Here is a 25000-nt window from a genome sequence, read left to right on the forward strand (position 1 = left end):
TTTTTTTTTTTTTGGTTGATCATTCTAATGCTCGAACCTACAGAACCTTTGAATCTTAAAACTGTACCATAATTTTATTCAACGCTCCTATTGCACAGAGTGGGAGTCACTTTCCAAGTGTTACAAGTACAGGTAAAGCCAGGACTAGTATACATGCTGGCCTCTGCAATGTTTCTTGGAATCTTGTTATTTCTGCTATCCCATGTTGCCTTCATCAAGTGCACTGAACTTAATTCTTTCTAGTGGTGGCGGTACCAAGTCTTGCCAACTAGGCTATGAACTTCACAGATCAGGAGAGCAATGGATATAGCAAGCACCTAGTAAATATGTGTTGATTGGATAAATGACGTGCCATCAAGTCACTCAGAGTTTCATTTGCACTAATTCTAGAGATTTTCTTAATGTTTATTATTGAGAGAGAGAGAGAGAGAGAGCAAGTAGGGGAGGGGAGAGAAAGAGGGAGAGAGGATCTGAAGCAGGCTCTGAGCTCACAGCAGAGTGCCTGACATAGGTCTGGAACTCATGAACCACAAGATCATGACCTGAGCTGAAGTTGGACACTTAACTGACTGAGCCACCCAGGTGTCCCTCATTTGCACTAATTCTAAAAAAATTTCAGGGTGCCTGGCTGGCTCAGTTTGTAGAGCATGCAACTCTTGATCTCAGGGTCATGAGTTCAAGCCCCATGTGGGGCATGAAGCCTACTTTAAAGAAAGAGAGAGAGGGAAAGTTTCTCTCTGGAACTAAGTATACTTAGAATCCTTACCATCCAGAAGTAGTTCACAAACAAGGTATGAGACCTCGGAAAGATGTAAATAAAATTTTCCCTTAAGGCTACAGTATTAGACTGCTAACTTATTAAAAATAAACTAAAACCAAAGCTAATAATTATTAATACTCAATTTTTAAAATATTTATTGCTACCAGCACAATATCTAAGAAAGAAATAAAAAAGTAACAAGAGAGATTAAGCATCTCAGAGAATAAGATTGTTTGAAAGTTATAGGACCTATGCCTGTAGGTGGGGGGAATCTTTTTCAATAAAAATAAAATTCCACCATGATTATCTCCATTCATATTATATTTCACATTTTTGGATCTCCATGCTTCCATGCTTCATATGACACCTGAAGGGAAATTGAACACAAGGAAACCACATGCCTTTGGTGGGTTGTAGGACAAATAAGGCATTAATCTCTTCTGTGGCCATTAGCAACATCTTTCCCTTTTTGTCCCCATTACAGATATTTTCTTTTTAGGAAAACACGTGGATATTTCTATACTGTTTCTTTCTTTCTTTTTTTTTTTTTTTTTTTACTGTTTGTTCATTTATTTTGTTTTTTTTTTTTTATTTTTTTTTTAACATTTATTTATTTTTGAGACAGAGAGAGACAGAGCATGAACGGGGGAGGGGCAGAGAGAGAGGGAGACACAGAATCGGAAACAGGCTCCAGGCTCTGAGCCATCATCAGCCCAGAGCCCGACGCGGGGCTCGAACTCAGGGACCGCGAGATCGTGACCTGGCTGAAGTCGGACGCTTAACCGACTGCACCACCCAGGCGCCCCTGTTCATTTATTTTGAGAGAGGGGAGCCTGACGTGGGCCTTGATCCCATGACTGTGAGATTATGACCTGAGCTGAAATCAAGAGTGGGGTGCTTAACCGAATGAGATACCCCAGGTGCCCCCTGTAGTGTTCATTTTTTTAAGGTACCATGTGTTAACACCACTGTAAGATCATTAATTTTTCTTGCGAAAATACTCCCCTCCACCGTAGAAACATTTCTGACAATTCAAATAAAATAAAGGAATGCTTTTAAAGAAACACCCTCTCTGTTCAGTGCTCACCAATTCTGCCTTCTGTATCCTCTTCTCCAGTGAAAATATTTTATAGGTTCTAATTACTAGGGTGTAATTTAAAATAGTAAATTATATGTACTTGGTATTTTTTTTTCAACGTTTATTTATTTTTGGGACAGAGAGAGACAGAGCATGAACGGGGGAGGGGCAGAGAGAGAGGGAGACACAGAATCGGAAACAGGCTCCAGGCTCCGAGCCATCAGCCCAGAGCCTGACGCGGGGCTCGAACTCACGGACCGCGAGATCATGACCTGGCCGAAGTCGGACGCTTAACTGACTGCGCCACCCAGGCGCCCCTGTACTTGGTATTTTGATTAACTTATAAGTATAGTATAAAGTAATACTGAGTAATTTAGGCACCTCATTTATCACCTTTGGTCATGTAGCAGTGGTTAAGTGGTTAATGATATAGTGGGCTTTAAGGATAAAATGTTTGGGTTTGAATCCTGGCTTCCTTACGTCCTAGCTGTGTGACTGGGAAGTTATTCTATATGTCCTTTTCTTTACTCATAAAGGAGGAGTAATAAAGTACCCACTTTATACAGTTGTTAGGAGGATTAAGTGGTTTTTTTTTTATATATGTGAACCACTTAGAACAGTGCCTGGGTCATAAGTGATCAATGAATGTTAGATACAGTCATGATATAATTACAACCTTAAATACATTTGGGAGAAGATATGTATAAATATATGATCTAATTTTAAACACTGTATGAGTTTAATTAGCTCTAAAAATATTTTAGCCCTTCTCCCAATGTGAGATTTTTATTACTATATCAGAAAAGTCATAAAAGAATGATATATGTCCCCCACATATCAGATGCCTGGCATTAGGGTTATTAAAGTAATCCTAGTAACAGCTGCGCTTCCTTAAAAGTACATTTGAGGTAATAAAGTCAATGGAACAAAATAACATGACATATTAATATAATTATTCCAAAGAATTATTTACTAATAATTTCCTGAACACAGAAACACTAAACCAGAAGCCCAGGTCATATCTTGGATCATTTTTAGATCAACGGAGGAAAGCAAATTTCAGAGTAGAAGGGCCATCATTGAAAAGCCCTGTACACCGACCTCCTACACTTACTCTCCTCCATCATCCATCCCAGGGCTCATCATTAGCTTGCCATTAAAATCATTAACATGTGTGCATTGAATGGTCCAGGCTTGCCTCACATTTGCTGTGCACATTAGGGCTTATGGAGTCTGATAGTGTATGTTTAGCTGAAGAAACCTTACATAGGTTAACCCAAAGTTGACTCAAAAGTGGACATTTTCAGAGATATAGCAATAAACATACACTTGTTGGGGAATTTTTTTTTCTGCCAAAAATTCCTTTGTGCTGTGTTTTGAGCCACGTCCTCTGTGTCTGTAATGATGTAAAGAACATCAGTCTCACTCTGACAGTAAGAGCCAATAACATGTAACTATTATCTTTTAGTGCCAATAATTAATTTAACAAAAGTGTATGGAGTACTTTCCATATATAAGGCACTGTGGGGGCTTTAAATAGCGATCAAAGAATTTGCAGTCTAATATGGAAGAAATATGTACCCAGATAACTACAAGATTGCCCTCCATAAGTGTACTAAGAGAAGGAGCGATTGAGACAGGAGGAGTTCACAGCTGGGAAAGATGATTTGCCTCTAAGAAGACCTGCAATGTATGTATACTCTTAATGGCATTCTTTTAAGACAATAAAGTAAGAGAAAGTTCAAATGGACAAAAGAGAGAAATCCTTGACTATCCTGATGATAGTTCTTTCTGGGTTTGAGGATGGTTTCGATGTTCATCATGCCGTGTTTTCCTTTCACTGATTTGAAATTTATGTGCTGCTTCCTTCAGGGATGGCTTGAGGTATCGTACAGATTAAACTGCAGTCCTTAACAGAGTCTTTAATAATAAGTAAAGTAGAAGCTACTTCAAACAAATAAAATCAGTTGTTTCCAGGAACAAAATAGATGATATGCATTTGAAACATCAAAATATTAGCTTTTTTTTTTTTTTAACTTATGGACACAATGAAAGAAAGAATAAAACCGGTGGAGTCACTGATTTTTTTATTGTCTGAAAACTTGAATAGGGATAATAAAGAGACGTATTTTTAACATATTTTAAGGCAGGAGTCTATGAAGTCTGGATTGGATGATTTTGCCAGCCACTTATTTAGTTATTGGGCACCTAACACAAGCCAGGCATCTGTATTACTACAGACGTAAGAGTACAAACCTTTGGCACAGGAGGACACAGAAAGAAGGTAATCATGTTTGATAGTCACTGTAGTCGTTCTTAACCTGATAAATACGGCATATTTCTTTAGGTGGATTTGGAAACAAGTTCATCTTTGATTTTAAAGCAAATGATCCATTTGGTAAATAGTGGATATTCTTTCAAACAAGAATCCACAAATTCATTGCGAATGGTTTAAAAACTTTTCTTTCCATGAAATAGATTTTTCTTTTTTTTTTTTTTTTAATTTTTTTTTTTTCAACGTTTATTCATTTCTGGGACAGACAGAGACAGAGCATGAATGGGGCAGGGGCAGAGAGAGAGGGAGACACAGAATCAGAAACAGGCTCCAGGCTCTGAGCCATCAGCCCAGAGCCCGACGCGGGGCTCGAACTCCCGGACCGCGAGATCGTGACCTGGCTGAAGTCGGACGCTTAACCGACTGCGCCACCCAGGCGCCCCGAAATAGATTTTTCTTAAAAAGTTTTTTTTATTTTTATTTTTTGAGAGAGAATGAGTGGGGGAAGGGAAGAGAGAGAGGGAGGGAGATAATACCCAGCAGGCTCTGCTCTGTCAGTGCTGTCAGTGCCAAGCCCAACATTGGGCTCGACTAAGCCACCCAGGCGCCCCAAATAGATTTTTTAAATGTTTATTTACTTTTGAGAGAGAGAGACAGAGTGTCAGTGGGGGAAGGGCAGAGAGAGAGGGAGACACAGAATCCAAAGCAGGCTGCAGGCTCTGAGCTGTCAGCAGAGTCAGACTCAGGACTCAAACCCACGAACTACAAGATCATGACCTGAGCCAGTCAGACGCCAGTCACCCAGGTGCCCCCAAATAGAAGATTTCGAATTCAGCCATTCTGTGTAGTCCACTGCCTCTGATTTTCTACAGAAATGCAGTGGCTTATGTTTCTAGTTTAAAGAAGATAAACCCACCTCCTAATTTAATATAACTTGCATTTGGGAGAACTAGAATGCTATTTGGAATTTCTCTGGATAAAGGGAGAGCAAGTATTTAGTGACTGAGAGACGTAAAGTCTGCTATTACTCTCTGACAGAGAAGTACAAAGTCAGTAAATGAAAGGGAAGTGCTTCTAGATGGATAAAAGTTACTTCTTGTTAAAAGTGAAAAGAATTCAACAGACATTATGTGCAAACCACTGGGCTAGGGGCTGATATGAACAATAGTTCCTGTTTTCATAGTTTCTAATGTAATAGGAGGTACGATGTATACAAAAGTAACTCTGATACCAGGCAGAATGTGATCAGTACCACAGTTGACAAAGTGTTAGGAAAGAGGGGAGGTAAATTCTGGCAATGCAATCAGTGAGTACTTTATGAAAGAGGGAGGTGTCACTTCAGGCAGGCTTTGAAATATGTGAAAATGTTCATAATGCAGAAACGAGGGAAAGGACCTTCTGAGTGGAAATGGGGAAAATGGATAATCTTAAATGTGTTGTGGGAAACCTGAGAGTGTGCAGAGGCCATGGAGAAAGGAGGGTTAGTAATAAAGAAATATGTTAGAAAGCAGAGCAAGGTCAGATGGTGAAGGGCCCTTGAGTTGCATTTTATGGAGTTTAAAATTTATTCTCTGCCAGCTGAAGGGCTATTGATGGTTTCTGAGCCCGGCAGCGAAAAGATAGAAGAGTTTTGGAGGATTAACTTGCAAAGCTTACACTGAGTGTAGGACACTGGAGGGAGGATTCCCAGGTAGGAGACCACTAAAACAGTGTAACAGGTAATGATGGTTAGGACTAAGGTGGAGGGATTAGGAGCAGTGGAGAGCAGTGAAAAATTTAGGCTGTAGGCCACGGAGTAAAATGGTTTTGCATCCATTGATCCTAAATTTATGTGTATGTGAAATAGTTCCCTCCTATGCTCTACCACGGAGCTAGAAGGACCTACATCTATGTCCAAAATTCTAAGTGGTTGGGGCACCTGGGTGGCTCAATCAGTTAAGTATCTGACTTTGGCTGAGGTCATGATCTCATGGTTCGTGAGTTCGAGCCCATTGTCGGGTTCTGCTCTGTCAGTGTGGAGCCTGTTTGGAATTCTCTCTCCCCAATCTCTCTCTGCCCCTCCCCAGCATGTGTGCATGTTCTATCTCAAGTTTAAAAGAAGATTCTAGAAGTTAAAAGAGGAGATGACTGTCTATAACTCATATACAATTTTGACGAATCTTTATATTTTCTGTTTTAATTGCTCAAGGAAGAGAAGTAGATCCCAGAAAGTGGGAGATAGTAGAAACTGGAAGATGAGAAGATATTGAAAATGAATCTCTATAGTACTCTTTGTGATTGAGAGAGCAGTCAGTAGCAGAAATGATCACAAAAACTCATAAAGGCTATTGATACTCGATATTTAGATATTTTATATATTTTTAATCCTTACTTTGTGTTCTTATGTCACCTTATATATTTTTTAATGTTTGTTTGTTTCTTAATTTATTTAGAGAGAAAGAGAGCACAAGTAGGAGAAGGACAAAAAGAGAAAGACACAGAATGTGAAGCAGGCTCCAGGCTCTGAGCTGTCAATGCAGAGCCTGACATGGGGCTCGAATTCATGAACCATGAGATCATAACCAGAGCCAAAGTTGCATGCTTAACAGACTAAGCCAACCAGACACCCCTTCTTATGTTATTTTAAAGACTTAATAAAAATAAAAAAACTTCTTCACAGTGAAGGAAACAATCAACAAAACTAAAAGGCAATCTTTGGAATGGGAGAAGATATTTGCAAATAACATATCTGATAAAAGGTTAGTATCCAAAATATATAAAGAACTTACAAACCCTCAACACCCAAAAAATGAATAATCCAATTTAAAAATGGGCAGAAGACATGAATAGACATTTTTCCAAAGAAGACATCCAGATAACCAAGAGACACATGAAAAGATGCTCAACATCACTGATCATCAGGGAAATACAAATCAAAACTACAATGAGATATCACCCTCACACCTATCAGAATGGCTAAAATTAAAAACACAAGAAAAAACAGGTGTTTGCGAGGATGTGGAGAAAAGGGAACCCTCTTGCTGTCTTGGTGGGAGAGCAAACTGGTGTGGCCATTCTCAAAAATAGTATGGAGGTTCCTCAAAAAGTTAAAAATAGAACTATCCTAAGATTCAGCAATTGCACTACTAGGTATTTACCCAAGGGACACAAAAATACAGATTTGAAAGGATACATGCACCCCAATGTTTATAGCAGCATTATCAACAATAGCCAAATTATGGAAACAGCCCAAGTATGCATCAACTGGTGAATGGATAAAGAAGAAGTGGTATATACGTACAGTGGAATATCACTCAGCCATCAAAAAGAATGAAATCTTGCCATTTGCAAGGACATGGATGGAACTAGAGAGAATTATGCTAAGTGAATTAAGTCAGTCAAAGACAAATACTATATGATTTAATTTGTATGTGGAATTTAAGAAACAAATGACCAGAGGGGGAAAAAAAAAGAGAGACAAACCAAGAAACCAAGACTCTTAACTACAGAGAACAAACAGGGTTACCAGAGGGCAAGTGGGTGGGGGAAAGGGTGAAATAGGGGTTGGGGATTAAGGAGGACACTTGTGATCAGTACCGGGAATTGTATGGAAGTGCTGAATCACTATACACCTGAGACTAATATTACACTGTATGTTAACTAATTTGAATTTAAACAAAAACTTTAAAAACGTATTTGAAAACTGAATAGCGAAGGAAAAGTGCATAAAGTGTGGTGACTTTCTCAAGTCCAAAAACTCTACTATTTCTAGAGATGAATAACAAAAAAAAGAGGTAAGCCTTTAAAAAAAATTTTTTTAACGTTTTTATTTATTTTTGAGACAGAGAGAGAGACAGAGCATGAACAGGGGAGGGGCAGAGAGAGAGAGAGAGACACAGAATCTGAAACAGGCTCCAGGCTCTGAGCTGTCAGCACAGAGCCCGACGCGGGGCTCGAACTCACGGACGGTAAGGTCATGACCTGAGCCGAAGTCGGACGCTTAACCGACCAAGCCACCCAGGCACCCCAAGGTAAGCCTTTTTAAAAGTAGGTAACATATACCCATGAGGGTCTTGTTAAGAAACTCCAAATAATTGGTGATTTTTAAAAATGCCCCCACCCTATCATCAGCTTGGAGGCTAATGAACTCTAAGATAGGGCTCCCTCTGTCCAATCCCATCACACAGGCATTCTCCTCTAGGCTGGTTGCCACACCAAGGCAAAGGAATTATTGCCCGTTCTCTGAATGATAGTCACCTTTGCTTGTAATCCTTAAATCCTTTGCACCTATCTTCTCTTACCTCATCTCTGCTTAATATTAGGTTGAGAAATTTGATTGGTATTTTTGTAAGCAAAATCCATCAAATAGAAATAATTTCATAAAGTTCACCCTAAAAATTTACTTCATGTGAAGCCTAACTCAAAGCTAGAGCTCCCACAAAGCCTTTTCTGATTCTCTGTGTGCCTACACTTAGTTCTTTGAATTTACAATCAGGCTGGTAACTGTCTTCATTCTTTTACTTGGTCTCTCTCACTATCTATGCAGATATCCATTGCTCTACCAGAGTTTTACCTCTTTGTAGGTATAGACCATCTGCCACTTTCCAGCACAGTGCGTTGCATATAATAATTGCTCATTAAATGTTTATTCAATCAAATGAATGAAACTTATTTCTGTGATGTTCAACCTGCCAAACCTCTAGTAGAAGGAAATGCCAAGTAGCAGTTGATTTTTACACTCCAGTTTCTCTCTCACTTTTACAGACCACTCTCAATAATAGTATATATCAAAACACAAACAGAGGCCTAGCTACATTAATAGACTGATTCATTGCCTAAAGGAATGTGTTGGTTCTTTGGTTATGAAATTTATAAGCACTCAAGGCACCAGGAAAGGCAGAAGAAATGTTAATTTTTGCCCATATCCTAAAGCAAAGAGTGAAATTATAATGGGGGGGGTTATCTTTCCAGATTGTGGTCACATAATATATTCCTTAGAGGAATATAAATTGTCTTCATTTTCTTCTTATTCAAGACTAAGTAAAAGATCTGATACACTCGTCCTAGTTTTGTTTGTTTGTTTGTTTTTTTAATTTTTTTTTCAACGTTTATTTATTTTTTGGGGGGACAGAGAGAGACAGAGCATGAACGGGGGAGGGGCAGAGAGAGAGGGAGACACAGAATCGGAAACAGGCTCCAGGCTCTGAGCCATCAGCCCAGAGTCTGACGCGGGGCTCGGACTCACAGACCGCCAGATCGTGACCTGGCTGAAGTCAGAGGCTTAACCGACTGCGCCACCCAGGCGCCCTGTTTGTTTGTTTTTAAGATTAAGAAAGTACTATGAATAAAGTTCTCTTTAACTGAGATGTTCCAAATATATTTAAGTCAATAGATGTTAGATTGTAGAATCACAACAGTGTGTCCTTATTTAACAGTTATCAAATGTAACAATTAAAATATTTATATGTCATTTTTTATGAAAAACTCAGTGGCACAATGTAAATTTGTTTGAGGCTTTCAGAAATACAATATTTACTAACACCATGAAGCTAATGATAAAATTTTAAGTCTCTCTCTTTTTTTTATTTTTTAGGACTAGACATATGGTAGCATTTGATAAATTGTTGGTCATTCAATCAAGAAATTAGGAATTCTCAAGGTTGCTCTAAAACCAGGTTAATTGATCATGTAAAGAATGTGCTAGTTATTTATTGACAGCATGTATCATTATTTTCTATGTATATTTTTTAGTTTGTTTATTTATTTATTTATTTATTTTATTCTCAAGTTAGTTAACATATAATGTAGTCTTGACTTCAGAAGTAGAACCCAGTGATTCATCACTTACATATAACACCCAGTGTCCATCCTAAGGGGACACTTGTTGGGAAAATTTTAAGTCTTAAGTAATATGGTATATGCACAAATGCTTTGTAAAAATTACAATTAATAGCTCATATCTACAATATGGGTAATTTTAGGAAATGTACAGTTACTTTTATCACACATTTGTAAGTCAGAACTAAATGTAATGCTAGATTAAAATTGTTTTTGTGTTTTAATGATTAGGAGATATCTTTGTACCTTTTCTTTAGATAATCCAAGTTATTTCAGAAAAATTATAATATATTTCATACAGTGTACCTACTTAAAAGAATAATAAGCATTTTATATGAAGAGGTATAATACATCTTTTAAAAATCCAGGGGCGCCTGGGTGGCTCAGTCGGTTGAGCGTCCGACTTCAGCTCAGGTCACGATCTCATAGTCCGTGGGTTCCAGCCCCGCGTCAGGCTCTGGGCTGATGGCTCAGAGCCTGGAGCACGCTTCTGATTCTGTGTCTCCCTCTCTCTCTGCTCCTCCCCCGTTCATGCTCTGTCTCTCTCTGTCTCAAAAATAAATAAACGTTAAAAAAAATTTTTTTAAAAATCCAGTAAGAATATTTTTAACCTTTCCCCTTCGTAGCACACCTGAAGGATAAAACATGCTTCTCTCAGTAACTATGAATCATTACTACAAAAAAAATGTTACTCCTGGGAGAATACTCAAAAAACTATTCTCAGAAATAGTGTTAGGGCCCTAATGCTTCAATTCTACTGTGGATATTGATTATATTTGACCCAATATAGCAATATTTATCCAGTAAAATTAACATATTTACAGTACTTTGAGAAACATACTGTATATCTTGAAATATGTGTAGTCCTTAAACCATGCATTACTTCTATTTAATATATTTAGTTTGGATACCTTTAACTTGCATGGTATATACACTGGTTAACTCCAACAGAAAATATTTATAGTCGTACAAATTCTTTACCTCTTTTTTTTATCATTATGTCCTAATTGTTGATTAACAACATTAAAAAATATCAGAGTATAATGAGTATTGCTATAGGCTAATATGCTGTCCATTGATTTGTATAGGTTTTCACTATTTCACCAAAAAAATCAAAATTTGTCTTTTCTTTTTTCTTTTCTTTTCTCTTCCCTTCTTCTTCTTCTTCTTCTTCGAGAGAGAGAGAGAGAGAGAAAGAGAGAGAGAGAGAGGGAAAGCACACAGCACAAGCTAGCAGGGGAAGGGGCAGAGGGAGTGGGAGAGAGAGAATCTTAGGCAGGCTCCATGCCCAGTGCAGAGCCTGATACGGGGCTCAAGCTCAGAACGGTAAGATCACGACCTGAGCCAAAATCAAGAGCTGGACGTTCAATCAACCGAGACGCCCAGGTGCCCCCAAATCAAAATATTTCTAATTAAAAGGAAATACCTGGATAAGATGGGGTTTTCTTTTAGCTATTTATAATGTCTATATTTAGTTCTTGGCACAGAACTGTAGAATGAATAATGATAACTACTAGTATGTAAGCATTATAAAAAAATCAAATTATAAGATTAGCACTTTGTTTTTGTTTTTGTTTTCGTTTTTAATATATGAAATTTATTGTCAAATTGGTTTCCATACAACGCCCAGTGCTTAAGACTAGCACTTCAACTATCAATTTTATATATGCTTGGAAAAAAATTTGATTCAATTAGTTCAAATTTGCTAATTGTGCAATCTTTATGCTTACTACATAAATATCATTGCTTTAACGATGTACAATGAATTCTAAAATATAAGCACAGGATCCTTTATTAAGACACAAAGATTTAGCTTCATGACACTCAATTTTTAGTTTTGTTTGTTACTTTTGAGTAGCTAACTTCTATCAACTGGTATCATAGAAGATTCAATCACATCAAATAATTTTTTAAAAGTCTTTTTTTCCCCGAAAGAAGAAGTTTTAGAGGAAAACTAGTGAGATAATTGATGTACATTTAGAAAGCATATGAAAAATGGAGATTGTGGAAATTCAATTTTACTCATTTCCTTCTAGTATAAATACAAGGAAATGATATAATTATATTTGGAATTTAAGGGTAGATTTATAAAATTTGCAAGTTTAGTTATCTCCATTTGTATAAAGTCAGGTTGAAATGAGAAACAATTCCTGTTTCTTAAACACTTGTAACTTTTAGAGTAATATTTTGTTTAGGAAGTATTTTAGTTTAACATATCAAAGAAATAAGGTAATGAATGAAACTAAAGTTTTAAAAGGAAAAGTTTGATTTTACAAGAAAAAAATTTCCGTTGTACTTTTATTGATTTACTTTGAGAGGGACAGCAAGTGGGGTAGGGGCACAGGGAGAGAGGCAAGAGAGAGAATCCCAAGAAGGCTCTGCACTGTCAGCTCACAGCCCTGATGTGGGGCTTGAACCCACAAACCATGAGATCATGACCTGAGCCGAAATCAAGAGTTGGATATTTAACCGACTGAGCCACCCAGGTGCTCTTCATAGTATTTTTTTAAAATGAGAGATGATCTTAGCCTAATGTGAGTAATTAAACAACTAAAGTTACCTACACTGACATTAAGAAACTATTTGCTTAATTTTACTTAAGATTTTATTCTTTTGATATAATAATCCTCCTTCTGCCAAAATACAGATTTTATTTCCTAAATTAAACACACAGCAGAGAAATAATTCTGTTTTACAAAAGTCAATAAGAAGGCCATATATTAAAGCCACTAGACATGAAAAATTAGCTATAGATTTATTAAAGAAATTACAAAACAGATACTAGTATAGTTAAATTTTTTCCAGTTTATTATTTTTCAAGATTTTCTCTTCTGTAAATTAAAATAACATTTACCACAAAATTTTTTCTGTTGTCTGAATTATCTTTGTTTTGATTTGAATGAGTCTGCACATAGCTACCATTAGAACAGTACTTGCAACTACTACTCCAGTTATTACCCCATTTCAAAAGACAAAAATTCTGCTTATCTCTTGATGAAAATAAAAACATTCCTCCTCCCAGAAATGTGCAACCAGGAAGAGCAAGACAGAACAACTGGAGTGAACAAGTGATTCCTCTTTCCATGTATACCTTGTATCACTTGTTTCATTCAGAATATAATTAGAAAATGCCCTGCTAAATTTCCTACACCTTTTTTGCGTTGGCTAAAAATAAACTGACAAATGAATTTTAATTTTTCATCTTAAGGTCAGAATACAACTTTAATCCTAATATAGTTAATAAATCTTATATCTCCTTTAATCTGTCATCTAAAAATCACAGCCATTTATTTGATTGAAAGGAATATTGTTTCCAGATAACTGTAATAAAAATTTCTTTTCTAAGATACACTGCTAGTCTCAAGGATGGAGTTTATAATTCTATCCTACATCCCAATGGACCTGACCCCAAGATGGAGATCTAAAGTTCCATTTAAAGTCAATAGAAGTTCTAAGAAATATAACAAAAAGGTGGACTAAGGTTAATAAAACATAATTTTATAAATTGTATGCATATATATGTGTATCAAAATTTCTCTAAGATTTCTTGCCCTTACCTTCAGCATTATACTGAAATTTATTCAAATTTATGCAACATTGTTTAAAGGACCTGGATTTTACATGATTTGAAGGCTCGCTCCCAAATGATTTCAGATAGTTTTGCTGCAGTGCTCTTAAAAAAAAACATAACAACAAAATTCATTATGATTTATCATTCTATTTGATTTATAAAAGTAATAGATATTACCCAAACAGCTACAATAAAATGAAAATACAATTGTAATTACTTTGATCCTTGATGAGTATGAACAGATTTTGCCCAATCTCAGAATTAAAACTAGTTGCATGTTGAGATATAATTGGTACTACTCAATTTTGTGTCTCATAAATGGAAACCTTCAACCAACATCTAGCTGTGGATCTAGGATCTTTATATTTCTGATCTGTAGGCCAGTGAAATAAAAGAAAATCTAAATTAAATCTTGACACTCGCCATTAAGGGGGCTTTGCTGCTGCTCCGGAACTCCTTTGAACTATTTATCCAAGAAATGTGTTTGCCTTGTTTCTTGGAATAAGTGTCAATCAAAAATGTCAGGATGGATATAAAGGTACGCAAAATGTATATCCCTGTTCCTAATTCCCTCTTTGATAACTTGGCTTCTGGCTCCTTGAAGACTTTGCCCTCAAAGTCCTATAACTGGGCCCTACGGCTGTGACTAGCCCCCCCCCCCCCCCCAATGTGGCTCACCCATTTTCTGGACTGTGGTCTATTTCCCTTTGCCACATTGCCTGATGGGATGTTGTCCATCCATTGCTGGCCTTTGATGAAGCTCTCTCCTGGATATCTTTACAGAGATTGCTGTCCACCAGGATTACATATGGTTCATGTCATTAGGTCTGTCTAATCTGTGAGACTGGCCGCTCTGCTGAAACTATTTCTCTGCTCAAATTAAATTGTAGTGTTGGCTCAGTGTTCAGTTTTCTCCTGAACTACGCTAAGTTATGCTCTATTAGTTCCAAACACAAGATTGAAATAGGGAATAAAGCCAATAGTTACCTCTTGTTCTAAATCTAATACATTATGTCCTTTTTTAACCTGCAAATTAACAAAAGGAATCTTATTTTTAACGTTCATTTATTTATTTTTGAGAGAGAGATGGACAGAGAGATAGAATGAGAGAGAGAGAGAATAGATGAAGGATGGACAGAGAGAGATGGAGAGAGAGTATTCCAAGCTCTGTTCTGACAGCATGGAGCCTGATGTGGGGCTCAACCTCGTGAACTGTGAGATCATGACCTGAGCTGAAGTCAAAAGTCGGAAGCCTAACGGACTGAGCCATCCAGGTGCCCCAGCGAAGGGCTTATATTTAATGTTGCAAATGCAAATTTTTATAGAGTAAGGTAACATTGCATGAGTATACATTGAATGAATACTGTTACTTCTGACTTTTAAATGTTTTGATGATGTTACTCCATTTTTAGTCTTCAAAGATTCAGATAATGTTGAATGAACACAAGAACATTAGTTTCCACTAGTTATATTAAACTATTTGATCATCTGTTGCTTACATGAATTATTTAATTCTATTCTAATGATAGAAACTGCTTACAGAATAGAGAAACCCAGTAAAAAGTTTTATACTGTAGTTTTGGTGTCAAAATATTCAAGTATATTGTGACACTCATGTTAATGATCAATTTTAAATTCTGATAAACTAGTTAAAATACATATAATTGTAACACATATTAAAATATAATTTTTCATCATGGAAAGTAACTTCACATTAAGTAATATTCTGAAATGATAGCTGACTTCATGTAATAAATACCTTTGGTCATAAAATTCCTATAGTTGCCAAATATACATCCACTTCCCAAACCCCATGTCAAAAGCTGAAGTTAAAACACCATACAGGTATATTAAAATCTTCATTTCACCCTGGTAGTAGAAGTAGGAAGAAATTAATACAGCATAGCAATATTCCTTTTCTAACAATGCAGTCAATGACATTTTGACCCTTAGAGAAAGGAAATTTCTAAGGCTCAACCATGTTAGTGCAAATGAAGATGTTCCTTCTAACAAGGTATCTTCTTTAGATATGAAATAAAATCAGTAAGCTACAGTACTGTCAGCTAAAAGTTTTCCGACACACTTTGCCTAAATGGTGGGGATTCAAGCCATGGATGTCAGATATCATCTGTATAGTTCTATAAAAATCCTTCAAAACCCTATAGGAACCCACAAATTCCCACAATTGGCACGGTAGGGAGACAACACCTTTTAGCTGAAGGCTCTGTACCTCTGGGAGGATCTTTTTATTAAGAGGAACTAGAATGAGTTGTAAGTGCCACATATGGGGACTGGAATAATGTAAAAAAGAACAGCAGCCACTGAGCCACACTTGTAGCACTTAAAAAAAAAAAAAAGATGAGATGATAAAGAGCTGGCATAATCATAAGTTCTGTACAATCACTTTGGAAAGAGATCTCAAAGCTAACTAGCAAAGTTAATGAAAAGTTTAGAGATTAAATAAAAATGGAATTAACTCAGAATGAGAATTATGAGGCCCAGAAATGCTAGGACCAAAATATAAATAAATAAATAAATAAATAAATCAACAAAATAAAAATTAAAGGTGACTAAAAAGTTGTGAATTAGAAAATCTGCAAAAATGTATGTAAAGCAAAAAAAAAAAAAAGAAAGAAAGAAAGAAAAAGGAAAAAAAGCTTTTATGTTTAGAGCTTCAAAATGCTCTTTTTTTTGTTTTGTTTTTTTTTTTTTTTTGTTTTTTCAAAATGCCTCTTAATGATCCAAAATATCAGAAAAAATAGCGTGGGCTTAACCAGCATGAAAACAATGAGAGAGAGCATTCTACTTGCTCAACTTGTCAGTCACTTTCAACTGCTTTCCTCTGAAATACAGAGCCACTTTAATTTTTTTTTTTAATTTTTTTTTCAACGTTTATTTATTTTTGGGACAGAGAGAGACAGAGCATGAACGGGGGAGGGGCAGAGAGAGAGGGAGACACAGAATCGGAAACAGGCTCCAGGCTCTGAGCCATCAGCCCAGAGCCTGACGCGGGGCTCGAACTCACGGACCGCGAGATCGTGACCTGGCTGAAGTCGGACGCTTAACCGACTGCGCCACCCAGGCGCCCCGAGCCACTTTAATTTTAAATGCTTTTGTCCACAGAGAGATCTAAGGTCTGTAGGGATTTTACATAAAATGTCACCAACTAAAGGTGTAGGGTCTGCAAATTCTTCATGTACCTACAAAGTGCAATTTAAATTTTAAGGCAGCCAAGGAGCAGAGAAGGAAGCAAGGCAATATTATATACGCGAATATCTTTATTATGTTCTATGACAAGTCACGATTTATATTTGATTTTCAATACTGTTTTACAAAATGGGAGTCCGGAGGTCCTTTTTAGTGCTCTTTGGTTGCAAAATATAATTGCCAAGAGAGGCTGAAGTTTATCATTGGAATGATACAACCACTGAGGTTCTCAAGAAGCAGAGGATGCTGTAAAGAGGACTAGGACACACATTGTATAGAAAGTTCTGGGGCATGTAGAATACGTGTTCAACATGTTAATCAAAAAGATTAATGTGATCCCTGTTGCAGTCCTGAAATACTACTATATGACTCCTTTTATGTGATGCCTCAGCCTTTGATTTCATTACTCTAAAGTTTTGGCTTCTAAGGACAACAGATTTATTTTCTAGTCTTATATGAACCATATTAACATTCTGATTCTATATGGAAGATCATTAACTCTCGAACTTCAAATATTTGCTTTAATAAGAGGGAGAAAATAATAATCACCTGCAACTAATGTAGAATATTATTAGCGAGTAGAACTTTGAAATGACACAGAGGCTGAAAGGATTCAGGAATGACATGTAAGAAATGATCTGAAAACTCAACAGTAGGAGACTCTAATAATCAGAAAGGGGAACGACATGACAATGGAAGGCTTTGTGAGTAAAGGCCTCAATACAAAACCAGTCTAGGAAGAACATTGATTTTGATCTCTAGAAACAAAATTTGAAAATACAAAAATAGGAATCTCACTTAACATGTTTCAAAAGAGAAAAAAAAAAAGCAAAGATGAACCAACTTATTGAGAGCAAGGAGAAACAACTGATTAGTTAAAAAAAAAAAAAGAACCAAGTTGAACTAAATATGGTAGGTATATCAATAAACTTCTCTTTTTGCTTCAGGTTTACAAGGAGACAGGAAATGGACTGATTCTACCAGTACAAGTTCACCTTCCAGCTCTGCTCCAAATGTTTTCTTATCTTTTCGTTCAGTTATGTTTAACTTGTGGGAGAAGGGAGTAAGTTCAAATTATTTCTGCTTGAACACAGCATCAATCCTCTGTAAGTAGTCTTTTTAAGAGGCGAACATTGATATAAAACAAGTATCTAACTTAATTTTATCCATATTCTGTAGAACTCTAAGAAGTCATGAAGGAGGAAATATTGGCGTGAGGTACATAAGGGAAGAGTATTCTAAAATAATAATGATACACAGCTCAGACTTAGGGGAGGTATTCTTATTTCTTTTAATTTTTTTAAATGTTTATTTTTGAGAGACAGAGACAGAGCATGAGCAGGGGAGGGGCAGAGAGAGAGGGAGACAGAGAATCTGAAGCAGGCTCCAGGCTCTAAGATGTCAGGACAGAGCCCGACGTGGGGCTCGAACTCATGAACCGAATTGTAGGATCATGATCTGAGCTGAAGTTGGAAGCTTAACCAACTGAGCCAACCAGGAGCCCCAGAGGAAGTATTCTCTTTTTTTTTTAAATTTTTTTTTAACGTTTTATTTATTTTTGAGACAGGGAGAGACAGAGCATGAACAGGGGAGGGTCAGAGAGAGGGAGACACAGAATCTGAAACAGGCTCCAGGCTCTGAGCTGTCAGCACAGAGCCCGACGCGGGGCCCAAACTCACGGACCGCGAGATCGTGACCTGAGCCGAAGTCGGCCGCTTAACCAACTGAGCCACCCAGGCGCCCTGGGGAAGTATTCTTTACATTTGTTCAGACCATGATGACTCTATAACTCTTTGACAACAGTATAAAATACATATTTTAAAATCTATTTGGCTGAAAAGAGTCAAATCAAGTTTAAAAAAACTTATTATGTAGAATCTATAATATTCTACCTAGCTTTAACCTTTCTTCCTTTTTTCTAAAATCCCCTTGAACATTCGATCTGATTAATAATGCATTAATTTCAGTACTTTTTTTTCTTTTTTAATTCACCTTCAACAAGATAAATAAAATTTAACAAGATCTGAGAGGACAATCACGAATGAGGTGAAGGGGGCTGCTACTTACTATTCTGATAAATTTGAACAGTTATAAAATACATATAAACTAAATAATTAAAATTCAAAATAAAACTTCACGAACTTTACCAATATTTAGAAAGATCTGTGAGTTCCCTCATAAAGACAAACACTGTATTTAGTCATCTCTTCTTTCTAAAAATCCCTTGTTTTCCCTTTGTCTTCAGGGTTCAGAGAGAATCCTGGATTTCCTCTTGTAGGGATTACATTGTGAAGTCAAACCATTTCACAAAAACTCATCTTCCATGTGATTCTTCGTAATAGTCATCACACAGTTACCAAGTGCTTACTTGATATGAGTTAGCATGTCGGAGGTTTCAAATTGTACGATACATCCAAAACATAGTATCTGTCCTTCAGCTGGGGCTATCTGCAAAGTGAGCACGCAGTAGGCTTGTGCACACATTCACACATAGGCTTTGTTAGTACCAGTAAATGGTGTGTGGAGCAAGCTCTTCCAAAGTGTGGAGCAAAGTGTGTGTCATGATAGCACCGTTACTCAGGAAAGCTTCCTAGAAAAATAGGACTAGGCTCCTAAGAAAAGGCAGAATTTAGGTTAAGGGGAAGGAGATGAAGAGCCAAAAAAGGAAAAGGCAGAAAGACAAGTAGTGAATGCAAAATGAATGCACTAGTTTGGCAAAAGCCTTCATTCAGGGCATTCTAAGAGTAAAACTTGGAGTGAAGAGAAAGTGTTAAATATGGAGCATCAAATTGCAGAATATGGATCACAATTTGACATCTCCTGTTCTCCTAAAATAATTTATAAGAAGCACTAATCTGTAGCTATTCCAATCTTCTAAAACTTCAAAACATCTCTACCAATCCCAGGAGAATACTTCAATATTCTACTATGTTACCATTTGGATTTTGATTATACCATTTTGGAGTGGAATAAAAAGACTAAACAAACAAACAAACAAACAAACAAACAAACAAACAAAAAAGGCTCAGTGTCTTTAATCAAAGGACACTTAGGCTCTTGGATTCAACAAGTAAAATACTGAACACATCGTCTTCCCTCTTGAGCCTTTCCTCTTACAACTTCCAGTTTTCTTTGTGAGCTTCCAAAGTTGCTATGACTTTTCCTAATTTTCCTCTTTGTCCCCAACATTCAGTGGGTTGTCTTATCTGGTCTTTTTCCTCATAATACTTCTTGTATTGATTCCTTGCTCGCCACTCTGAGGCTTGTACGTAAGTCAGGTACTACCTACCACAAGAATTAATCTTCTGCTCTCAGTCTCTCCCAACTCCAGAATATCCTATCAGGTGTGAGTTTCGTTTAGCACACTTCCAGATTACTCTTCCTAAAGCACAGCTCTGACAGTGTGAAACTCAAGCTCATGACATTAAGAGGCTCCATACAGCCTAAAAAAAAAACACCACAGCTTGATATTTAAGACACTCAATAGTCTACTAACCACCACTTCATACATCCTAAATTCTGTTTTCCTTTTTGTATTCTAGATTCCTGTCAAACCTATTAGTCAATGCTTTCTAGGCACATATCATGAGTTCCTGTTCTGGGTTGGTATTATTCATCTGGATTGTTCATTATCTATAACCTCAAATAACATCTTTTTTTTTTCTTTTCTCAAAAATCCCTTATCCTGCTGAGTCTGAGTAACCTGCTCACTACCATAAACTTCTGTGTCATATTGTTTCCTTTTGTGGATTGGCTTACTTCATGAATTATAAGAGGGGGTGAGAGGAAAAGGAAAGGGATGGTCAAGGAAACTAAACACACATTTATGGACTACCTTAAAAATGCATTAAAATGTGAAATATCTTAATATCATATTTAGTTTCGCTTAGAGTAACAATGAGGTATTACAAGATGTAATATAAGCTAGTAACTGTGTGAGGGACATGGGGAGGAATTATTATCTTCCAGGCACTCATTTCATTTGAAAGAATCCTATGAGGTACGTATTATTATTAGTTACCTCATTTTCAGCTGAGAAAACTGAGGAAAGAAATGAATTCTACTCAGCTATTAGGTGCTAAATCTGGGGTTGGAACACCAACGATATGTCACTAGAGCCCATATACCAAAAGCAGCAGGCCTTTCTACTTCTCATTCCCAATTGCATCAGTAGAACTACTCCCTTCCAAAATAACAACAAGTACCATGGCTTTATTTCAGGGCACAGAAATATTCAACTTAAATATTCTCTAACAATTCTTTCACTTCTGTTTAATTTACAAAGTACCTGGAAGTGCATTTAATTATATGTAGCTAAATTTTGATTGAGAGAATCAGATAATATTTTTCCTTTGCCCCATAGTGTACATAAAATGCTTAGCATTCTTTAAGTACAAGCATATTCAAACTCTAAAAAGATGAAGATACAGAATGCTGAAGTGACAAGCCATCAATAATATTTGATGTCCAATATACAAAAAGTTAATGATAGAAGAAACAGATTCGAAGAATGAATGACAAGTCAATATTTTGCAAGATAATTAAAAAATTGATTGTAATTTATATCAATTAGGAAAAGATCAGATTTGGTCTCCCTCGGATTTTTTTTTCCTGAAATCTACTTCCAACAGGCAAGGGAAGCTTTCCTTATACCTCTCTATGGAAAACACACCTAAGTTATTTTTCCACATGCACTAATTCATATGGCAGAAAGCATACAATAAATTGACTGTGAACATTTTAGCTTTATATACCTATAGTGGCAGTACATCAGGCACTAAATCCATAATTTTTATATATTATTTTATATATCCTATGTTTTTGCTGAAATATTTCACAATTAAATTCAACTAAATAATAAAATGAAGAGTCTGAAATAGCAATTGCCAAAAGAAAAAAATACAACTAACCTAGCAATGCCATAGCTCAGCCCAATGACTATTTCAGGTTATAAAATAAAATGTTTAACAAACTATTGGCTGAATCATTAATGTTTATTTCATTATTCTTATCACTGGATGCTCACACTTAAGAAAACAGTTCTTTACGTACCCTTTCCATAAGGTACACGACCACCAGTATCCACTGCATATTAACACAGGGAGTTATATCAGCAGCAGCTTAAACACTTTCATTATGAACGTCTTTCATTTCTCTGAAATACGTCTTTTTTAAAAAGGGGAAAACAGGATCTAACTCTTGTTTGCTCTTTAAAGTTTTATTGTTTTAGCATTTTATACAGAGAGCGAGCACCAGCATACTCAGGAGAACTGCTGAAAGTAAAAGGCCTCAAGCTACCCACTGCCTGGCTGATAGGATAAAGCAGAGGTATAAAAACTTTTGTCTGATTGCTCACTTTCCTTGTTTTAGAGTATTCCTGCTCTCAAGAGCATATATTCATGTTCTTTCTACTTCGAGTTTTATTACTTCTTTTGTATTATTTAATACATCTAAAGACACTTCCAAAAGACAAATTTTTCCATTTTGAGAGAGTAATGGTTCGGAACCTGATAAAACACATTAATGTTCACAGTGTGTTTTGCGCAAAGGTGATAGGGTAAAAGTGCTAGAAAGCAATTAAGCTCATGATCTTAAAGACATTAATATGTCAAAAAGAAGAAGATGTTTAAAAAGTCAACAAAAATAATATCCTAGGAAAGGTCAAATGGATATAGGCGTGTATAAAGACCACATTTCTCATTCGGGTCTTTGACTAGACATTTAATGCAGAGATGGGGGAAAAATATAAAAATGAGAGAAAGTACTAGTCTTACCTCAATAACTTGAAATTTAGAAGTATATGATGTTTAACTCCAGGAAGTATGGACCTAAGTGTTGGCTCATCCTAACAACTGCGTGGTGTATACACTTTATTATTCAGATTATAATTTTTCCCCCAAATGCTAAGTTCTACCAAGGTCAATACTTTTTAGTAAACAAGAAACTGATATGCTTGGCCTACTGAATAAGGCCAGGCATTTTTTAAAGTGTCATACACATTTCTGAAATCCACAAAACATCAATTTTTAATACATCTACTCTCTCAGCTCCATTAAAAAGATGGTAGGGGAAAGATTTTAGAGTAATTAATGATATAGTTAGCTGCTAAATATTAATAGGAATCGTAGTCTTGCATAAAATATAACATATAAACCTTGCCAATACAGACGCACCAGTAATTAAAGTTGAATATGTAATTACACTGATTTATAAGACAGGCAAAAAGTTACACTTTACTAGCTTCTATGTAAACTGTGGCTAACAGTTAAACTTTGCATTTTACGGTTTATAAAAACGGGCAATATCTTGACTACAGTTCATAAATGGTTTAGAGACCTGTAATAGTAGTAAAAATTACGACAACTTATTCCATCATGAATATTTTTATTGCCCCATACAAACCAAACTGTGATAATGACCCATAAGATGTAGACTCATCTTAGACCCTGCTGTACCCCCAAGAGAATGCTCCTAGTGCTAAGAATTTGTAGAGGACTGCTAGTATAATAATTATGGGACATTGGAGAGAATCTAAAAGATGCATTAAGACTGATTTCGATACACTTTTTCGTATCATGAACACGGGGCAATTGAACTCTACTTAAAACTGTATTTTGTACTCATATGTCATCAGCAACTTCAGAAGACTACTGAATCCTAGAAGCATATGCGTACAGGCCCTTCCCGTCGCGGGGTCTGCTAACCCACTTACATGTGCGGCTGCGGTGAGCAGCCTGGACTGCTGTTCCCATTGCTGTCGATGTGATCCAGGGAGCCATTGAGGTCTTCATGGACGGCCTGCAGCAGGCCACTGGATGCGTTATTGATCAGTCCCGGGTTACTAAGCAAAGGCAAACTGCTCTCTGCCAAGGCAGCCTAGTGAAACGAAGAAGGTGTAATACAACTTTGGAACTGCCCTTTAATTTTTTTTTTTTTAACATGTATCTTCTTTTAATGGGTTCAGATCCCAACGAGGAAGTTTTAGGAGCATTTAAATAAAACGCATGGGAAGGACAAAGACTCCCAAGCGGCCACTTGTGGCAGAGATATCAAGCAAATTAAGTGTGATGCGAAAATGTAAACAGAAGCTCACCCAGCAAACTTTTTCACTCATGTTTCAGCCTTCCACATAATGAAATGCTGTATTCCTACATGTCGTGAAAAACCCCAACATATAAGCAGTTGCTCTGCTTTTTAAAAATGACCAGGACTTAGCTCAAAATAAAGAAGTCCTGACATTTGCCTCCTCTGCATAAAAATTATATATTATAATTAAACTTTAAAGTTTTTGCCACAAGCACCATGTTCCCCAACACTATGATGTGAAATCATTTATGACAGCCTGGATAAATATTAATGCATAGCCACATGCATTTGCAAAAGCTTCTATCAATCTAGCATTTGCAGGAAAACCGAGTGTTCCAGATTTTGCCACAGGGTGTCCTTCTTGCTTCTTCACATCAAAAGTAGCTTGAATTAGAACCAGTGTTTTCTACAGTACTAGGTTCTACAACTTACTTGGATGATAAACCAACTCTTAAGAACAATCACAATCCCATCTAAATACAAAGCATGCAAAACAAACAAACAAACAAACAAACAAAGGCAAAAGGCTCAAATACAAGGATAATGGAAAAGCGCATTTAATGCTATTACCTGCAAACTGGCATTAAGAGCTGCTCCGTAGCCTAAACTGGTAGGTATATTTTTTACTAAGGTTGGGCTTCTGGAAGAAAACATATAAAGATGATTTCTAAGTCAAAATAGAAAATATGTGGATATCAATAATCCTAGCTAAAAAAGATACGTTCTGGACTGTTGCCTCACACTACCGGTCCAGAGTGAATGTATCAAAGGCCACAGAAACAAGGTGATAGATTTCCGAGATGTAATTCTCTACACATTGTATATCAACTTGGTCCAGGGATATAGAAACTTTAGACTATGATGTACAGTGGGGCGTGACCTTGAGGATCCCCTAACTCAGTGTCTGGCTCTGTGAAGGTGTTGTTTCCAAGAACAACATTCATATAAAATTTAAAAAATGTAAATATACAACACAATTACCAATTTGATGCAATCAGGAAATAATTAATAGTTAATTTCGAGAACACCGTGAATTAACATAACAAATTACCACAGTTAATTAAATGACAACATAATGGATTAACTATTTCTTGAATGTAGAAATTAGCACCTACTTGACTACAGAAATCAAAAGTGAAGGGCCAACAGTAGATAAAATGCATTAAAGCCATGTCTTCACAGAATGCGGTGGTGGCTTGGAGGAGT

At 36.5% G+C, this 25000-nt stretch overlaps 1 protein-coding gene across 9 annotated transcripts in view; it reads right to left on the reverse strand.

The window, feature by feature from the left end:
* FOXP2 (forkhead box P2) overlaps positions 1-25000 on the reverse strand; it is a 569876-nt gene that overhangs the window by 9766 nt on the left and 535110 nt on the right. For all 9 annotated transcript variants that reach the window (XM_040472193.1, XM_040472192.1, XM_040472191.1 and 6 more), the window contains 2 exons: positions 24365-24434; positions 23421-23584 (listed from right to left, as the gene is read on the reverse strand). In XM_040472193.1, the coding sequence (XP_040328127.1) occupies positions 23421-23584; positions 24365-24434 (234 nt within the window). The remainder of the gene's footprint in view (positions 1-23420; positions 23585-24364; positions 24435-25000) is intronic.

This window comes from Herpailurus yagouaroundi, unplaced genomic scaffold, assembly GCF_014898765.1.
Source record: "Herpailurus yagouaroundi ecotype Mexico unplaced genomic scaffold, PumYag 100, whole genome shotgun sequence".
In the NCBI taxonomy this organism is placed as follows: domain Eukaryota; kingdom Metazoa; phylum Chordata; class Mammalia; order Carnivora; family Felidae; genus Herpailurus; species Herpailurus yagouaroundi.